A 7,428-nucleotide genomic window follows, 5' to 3' on the forward strand; every position below is an offset into this window, starting at 1 on the left:
GTTTTCTATTGGCATGATGAATTGATAAACTGAACACGGCCTCCTATATTTTATATATAAAAAATCAACTCTAATCTAGATACACTTAAGATTATGTAACACGATCTGTGTAACCCATTTATTTAAACAAACCAACTGGATTGACGATACTTAAAATTTCATAAACGAGTTGGTGAGTTGTAAACGGGTCGTAAATGAATTGCACTTACTGAATATATACTTTAAACAAAGGCCATGTACTTACGTCACAACTTGTTCAGTACAACACATACAAACAAGTATAGAGTATAGGCTTCACTACATACCATGATACCTGAAGAAACACTGGACCTAATTCCCTATTGGGTCTTAGATCCGATGAGTCCACATGGTATGGTATGAATGACTACTAACAACGATACGAGTCCGATCTTCCAAGTGCACCAACGGAAACCTACAAAACAAACACCATGAGCTCGTTAAGGGAAGGACAAGAGGGGGGGGGGGGTCTTCCCGTAACCACCATCCGGCGTGCGAATAAATACAATTTCCGGTGAAGATAAAGTACTTAGAGTAAAATAGTTGAGAGTGAATGTGTTACCAAATGGAGATTATGGAAGTATTTATAGTCGTAGGATGTGGGAATATTACTGGTCCAGCTGTCCTCTTCTAGAAGAAGCCCTAATAACCGTTTGGACACCTGTCATCGCGTGATAGGTTGAGTTATACGGCTCATGTGCATGGTTGTAACAACCTGGACACATGTCTCCTTGTGATAGGGCGAGATAATTCTGGCCATGTACACGGTTAGAACAACCTGGCCACGTGTCATTCTCTTATTGGCTGATGGATCACGTATTCCCCAATAAATGATCTTGGTAAATCTTCTAGAAGGAAGTTGATTAATTACAGCTAGTCTATGACGATTCCTCTTGGTCACTCTTGCGGGCGAGAGCAGTGCCTTGCCTGTGACTCCTTAGGGCATCTAGGTCCACTCGCACATAATCTCTGGGATGAATTATTGTTCTTCCTTTATATTGAGTTATGCGGGTGAATTGTATATCCCTTAGGTGGTTTACGAGAGGATTCCCCCTGACCCACGAATAACACTCAAGGATACTTGGGTCTTTTTGATACCCTACTCTATAATACCACTACACCATAGATATCATACATAATTTTGGTCCAAGAGTATATATTCCTTAAAATATATTAAAAATAAAAAAATAACTATTTATTTGGGACGTCCTATTTTTGGTAAAAAAAGAAATGGAACCAATTCTGATATTTTTGGGTAACAATTCATCATCATCATCATCATCATCATCATCATCATCATCATCGTACTCAGTATATCTCACCAATAGCAATGTATGGTAGGGTCTGAGAATGGTAAGATGTAGACAGCCTTACCTCTATCCCATAGGGATAGAGAGGCTGCTTCCGGTGAGACCCCCGACTCGATAGTACTTTTGCATCAAGCCTTGGACATAAGACACATTACACTCAATGATCGGGACACCGGCTGATTGGTGCATGTGCCCTTGTCTTTCGGCTATCAACGCCACCACATGATGCCTAATTAACCCCTTTAACGTTATTTTCACGAGATTAGTAAAATAACGTCAAAATTAGTGCAATTTTACTTTTGTCCACCCAAGGGTTCACACATATATACATTATATGCGCGCACCGCAAGCAGAGCGTATTTTTGGGTAACAATTAACAAGTATAAATCCAAAAATAAGTAAATAAATAATAATGAAGAATAAAGAAATAATTAAAGCCAATGAGAATTGAGGTGCTGTGCTCCCAAATTCATCGTCAGGCATCATACATTCAACCCGTCTTCTGCTTTCTTTCCTTCTTTCTTTCTGTTTCTAAATAATAATAATAAGATCTTGGGAAGTTGTTGAACTAATAAATATCATCTGCCGATCTGTTTGCCTACGTCTCCAGGTTAATTCTTATTCTTACTCTTCATCTTTCTAGGGTTTCATTTCATATTAATCGTATCTTTATTATTATTATTATTGATTACCAATTCAACCTTGTATTTCAATCATCGTTTTGAGTTCAATTAAGTCTATTGTTTGTACACAATACGTGATTGAATATGGACATTATTAGCTGTAATTTTGCAGCTAGATTATTAACCTCTAGGTTTGTGTTGATGATTTATGTGTTTGAGTATCTGATTACTGATTAGGTTTTGTTTGTAAGTTGTAATGTGGTGGTGAATCTGATAGGCCTTTTGCCCTAATTTCACAACAATTCATCTTAATACTTGACTTTAATTATTTATAAATCTACCATGAGGAATGCATCTATACATACAATAAGACTAAGAACACAGATAGGTAGGTACTATAAAGTACAAATAAGATAAGTCTATACTACTAAACTGAAGGCATGGAAAAGGATCCCGAGGCGTGTAGAAATGTACCTAGTATCGACAAAGGCAAACAAAAAGGCAGGACAAGCCAAGAAAAATCGATACGTATAATTAAAAATTCCTGACCTTTATCTTACGTCTCCAAGAACTGTTCATGTTCTCGGAGAGGTGCAAGTCTACTGAATCCTGTTTATTTTGCTCATCCCAAGCCTGTTTCGGTCTGCCTTCGCTCCTCCTCCCCTCCACTGTGAGGGTCTCCACACTTCTTACAGACTTACAGGTGTCGTCATCTCTAATAAGATTAAATGATATAAATAAATATTAATAAGCATTACATTTAGTTGGAATCTTTATTTTAATACTTTATCTTTTCTTATTTTATGTTTATCTCGTTTCCATGTTTATCTATTTTCTTTGTTTAGTATAAATAGGATGCTAGAGTTTATTGTTTAGAGAGTTTTTGATTAAGTTTGATTATAAGAACATTGTTCTTGGAACCTTTGGTTCTATTTATCACCTTTGATTAGTCATTAAGTGTCTCGAGCCATTGATCGCTTCCAAAACTGCATCAAATAATCTTATCAATTGTAAGATGTATATTAAAAGTTGTTCTAGTACACATTCTCATTTCTCACATATTATTCTGTTCCTCTCATGTTATTATCCTTGTCAATGATGTGAGAATGTTGAATGACTGATAGAGGATGAGGTATAACAGAATTTAAGCCATGCAAGATCAGCACTAAAATAGATTAACCCCCCTGGTAAGATGAGTTGGAATTTGCAACTCATACAGTCAAAAGTAAATATGTTAACAAGCCTGCTATCATCATGATCATTTTTGAAAAGTTCATACCTTCTTTCATACCTATTGACCAGGGTTTATTGTTGATAATCACCACCTAAATGCTATTTTGACACCTTATTTTGTCGTGACCTTCATAGTATCACATCACTTGATTGATCTATTTAACATCAGAAAAAGTATCTTCTAAACCTATTAGTAGCAATAATAATGTTTAGATGATAATTTGTGGGTTATTTGCAGGTGTGATGGAGATATCAGTGCTGAAAGTCCTTCTCAAAAGCATTTCAAGTTTCTTTAATCTGCAGTGTCATGAAAACAGAACTTCAGAACTTGTTCAAATGTACCACCAAAAGATTAAAGATATACTCAAGTTAGTTAAGCCAGTACTGGAGTCTATTGCTGATATAGAAGTGGCTTCTGATGAGTCACTTCAAAAAGAATTTGCAGGCTTGAGTCAATATGTTAATGATCTCAAGGAGCTTATTGAAGATAGTCATCCGTTGATGAGTAAAGTTTACTTTGTATGTCTTTATCATCAACACCTCCAAGATACACACATGCACACACACACATATGTATATACACACATATACATATACATATGTACGTATATATAGGGGCGTGTTCTTTTCATAACCAGTAGTATGTCGAAAATCGCGAGAACCACACAGGACGTATAGTTACACTTCAATAAAATGGGTAAAATTGAAAAACAGTTTTTTTAATCTTTTTTTTTCACTCTTTTCTTTGATTATATATCTCCTCTATTGAAGTTTTTTTAATATAATATACAAAAATGTTATGCATATAAATGTGCATATATGCATTTATTTGAAAGTCTATCAATATTGTTTTTAAAGAGATTTTAAATTTTTTGAAATTTACATGCATTTTAGTCAATTTATATAGTAGTACAAGATTTAATGCAGTTCTCAACATGCTGTTTATGAAATGAACGTTGTATATATATTGCATTCAGTATATACCAATTTGAGTAGATAACTACGTATGGGCTATTGGGCTTCAGCTCTTGTATGTAGTGTTGAAAAATGTAGTGGGAGATATAGGAAGAGATACGGTTATGGGTTACATTACCGCCTTTTGCATCATAGTTAAAGCTTTATGTACAGATGTATATTCGATTTTCGCAGTTCTCTACTTATAATTGGATATCTTGAACAACCCTCTCTCTCAATCTCTCCTTATATGTAGCGGAATTCAGTTAAAAAATATTATGTTGTGAACTGCCGGTAATGATTCATACGCGGTTCTCAACATATTATTGCTTCTTTTGAAATGAACGTGTGTGTATATGTATATATTGGAATCTTATAATCAGTTTGCAATGTTAGGTTATGCAAGTTGAATCCTTGTTCGCAAAGGTGCGGGCTCATAGCTTACAGGTTTTTGAGCTGCTGAAATCTTCCCCTAAAGATCTTCCTGAGGAATTAAGTTCAACATCACTTGAGGTATGCTAAAAACAAGGACTCATATTACTATTAAGTAAATCACTTTATATGGATTCATAGTTGTCAATAGCGGTGATAGCGGGCGCTATAGCGCGCTACGTAGCGATGCAACTATAAGCTGCTATATACTAAATATTGGTCATTTAGCGTGATTATAGCGATATTTAGGGTTTTTTTATATTTTTATTTTATTTTTTAATGTAAAAAATTGTAGAAACCTATTTTTTAGGCTTGTTTATCGACCAAACAACTGCACCTTCCACAAGTTCTATCGTAAAAGCTTATTTTGTATATATAAACCCTAATTATTTGCTTAAATATTTTCTACTCCTTTATTGCTAAATATGAAATAGCGGTTGCTATTTACCGCTATTCGCTACATAGCATATAGGTGACCCATCGCTATTTACCGCTATTCGCTATTGACAACTATGTATGGATTTATCTTATACGTGTTACAATTGATTGCAGCATTGCTTACAGAAAATTAAGCATATGAGTTATGAGAAATCATCAGCCATTCTTTCAAAAGCTATAAAGGATCAAACAGAGGGGTCTGGACCTAATATCGATAGCAGGTCAAAGATTTCTGAGTTTCTTAACTTGAAGTTGAACCAAGAGCTTCTAATCGAGGCTGTTGCACTAGAAAAATTAAAGGAAATTGCTGAACAAGCTGAAAAGGCGGAAGATTTAGAGTGCATTGAGGAAATGATTGCCCTCGTGACCTACATGAACGACTGTTTAATCGAGGCCAAGCAGGCCCAGACCTCTAACCCTGTGCCCATACCTCCTGATTTCTGTTGCCCGTTATCACTTGAACTCATGACCGACCCTGTAATTGTGGCTTCTGGACAGACGTATGAGCGAGGGTATATCCGTAAATGGCTTGATCTCGGGCTTACGGTTTGCCCTAAGACCATGCAAACTCTTGCACATACTAATCTTATACCTAATTACACTGTCAAGGCACTAATTGCAAATTGGTGTGAGTTAAACAATATCAAGCTCCCAGACCCTGGGAAAACCGTGACCTTGACTCCACCTAAGTCACCCGAGTCAGTGCGGGCCACCATAGGTTCACCTGAGAAAAGCCTAATCTCATCCAGTGGGACCACCCATCATGTCCAATCATCTTCAGAGGATTCCTTGCCTGAAAACGGGCACGAGTTGACGGGTTCTATAGGCCAACGTCTAGATTCTGGTGCACAGTCATCAGCTGGTGGTGGGTTGACTGAAAAGTTGACCGAGGGTCATCAGAGAACGGTTTCAACTTCCAGTACGCATTCCAATACAAGCTTTTCCCAAGAGCTATCTCATGAAGCAAACGAGGCGTCTGCGGTACCAACGGCAATAGCATACAGCAGTGATGTGTCCGGAGAGGTAGCACCGGAATCACAGCCCGCTCCTGCCGCCAATACCCCCACCACCCCACAATTCTCCCCACGGTTTGAAAGCCGACCCAGAAACCAGTTATGGCGCAGGCCATCGGAACGGTACGGACCAAGAATAGTTTCTTCCCCGTCTGCCGAAACACGCCCTGACCTTACTGGAGTGGAAACCCAAGTTAAAAAACTGGTTGAGGAATTAAGCAGCACTTCGATTGATGTAGTAAAGAAGGCGACTGGTGAACTTAGGTTACTTGCTAGACATAATATGGATAACAGAATTGTTATAGCAAACTGCGGTGGCATCAGCTTATTAATTGGTCTCCTCCGGTCAACCGATGAAGAAGTTCAAGAAAATGCGGTCACCGCGCTTCTAAATCTATCGATAAATGACAACAACAAATCCACCATTGCAAATGCGGATGCAATCGAGCCACTGATACATGTGCTTGAAACTGGGAGCTCGGAGGCTAAAGAAAACTCTGCTGCAACTCTTTTTAGCCTCTCAGTTATTGAAGATAACAAGATAAGAATCGGGAGGTCGGGTGCAATTAGACCGTTGGTTGACTTATTGGGAAACGGGACTCCAAGAGGGAAAAAAGATGCAGCAACGGCTTTATTTAACCTGTCAATATTCCATGAAAACAAGGCGCGGATTGTGCAGGCGGGTGCAGTAAGGTACCTTGTGGAGTTAATGGACCCCGCAGCAGGGATGGTTGATAAGGCGGTTGCGGTTCTGTCAAACCTTGCAACAATTCCCGAGGGGCGAGCTGCTATTGGTCAAGAGGGCGGGATTCCGGTTCTGGTTGAAGTTGTTGAGTTGGGTTCAGCTAGAGGGAAGGAGAATGCTGCAGCCGCCTTGTTACAGCTGTGCACCAACAGTAGTCGGTTTTGTAATATGGTTCTTCAGGAGGGTGCGGTCCCACCGTTGGTTGCTTTGTCACAGTCGGGTACTCCAAGAGCCAAGGAAAAGGTATTTTTTGTGTTTTGTTTTTCTCTTTGATGTGTGAGGGTAATTTGTGATTTTGAAATGCGTTATTCGTTGTGTTGCAGGCACAGTCGCTGCTTAGCTATTTTAGGACCCAGAGGCATGGTAATGGAGGGAGGGGATAAGGGTAAATTGGTAATTTAGAAGGTTGATGGTAAGATTTGTATACAGTGTACATCTGTTGGCTAATGTTGCATATGGAGGTCTGGACTTGTGTGGAAAGAATGAAATAGAAGGCAAGATGGAGGGAGGGGTGGGTGGAGTGAATAATCTTTGTGGTTTATATTTGCAGTCAGTCTAATGTAGTGTGAGTTTGTTTGTTCATTTCTTTTTAGTTTTACATTTTCTTGTATTTGGAAGATTCATTTGGATGGTTAAAAGGTGAATTGTTCAACTTTTTATGT

General features: G+C 38.3%; 1 protein-coding gene across 2 annotated transcripts; it reads left to right on the forward strand.

Moving 5' to 3' along the window:
* Positions 1 to 1,835: 1,835 nt before the first annotated feature.
* On the forward strand, positions 1,836 to 7,428 carry LOC143601153 (U-box domain-containing protein 4-like). 2 transcript variants are annotated; one of them, XM_077078636.1, is made up of 5 exons: positions 1,836 to 1,938; positions 3,423 to 3,703; positions 4,535 to 4,651; positions 5,123 to 7,009; positions 7,090 to 7,428. In XM_077078636.1, exons 2-5 carry the CDS (start codon positions 3,428 to 3,430, stop codon positions 7,147 to 7,149), a joined length of 2,340 nt encoding a protein of 779 aa, XP_076934751.1. In that variant the 5' UTR covers positions 1,836 to 1,938; positions 3,423 to 3,427; the 3' UTR covers positions 7,150 to 7,428. The 2 variants fall into 2 exon arrangements, with proteins under 2 accessions (XP_076934751.1, XP_076934750.1); XM_077078635.1 differs by lacking the exon at positions 1,836 to 1,938 and having other exon boundaries at positions 3,101 to 3,703.

Source organism: Bidens hawaiensis, unplaced genomic scaffold (genome assembly GCF_021521415.1).
Source record: "Bidens hawaiensis isolate Kalapana, Puna unplaced genomic scaffold, B.hawaiensis_p1.1 tig00055771_1, whole genome shotgun sequence".
In the NCBI taxonomy this organism is placed as follows: domain Eukaryota; kingdom Viridiplantae; phylum Streptophyta; class Magnoliopsida; order Asterales; family Asteraceae; genus Bidens; species Bidens hawaiensis.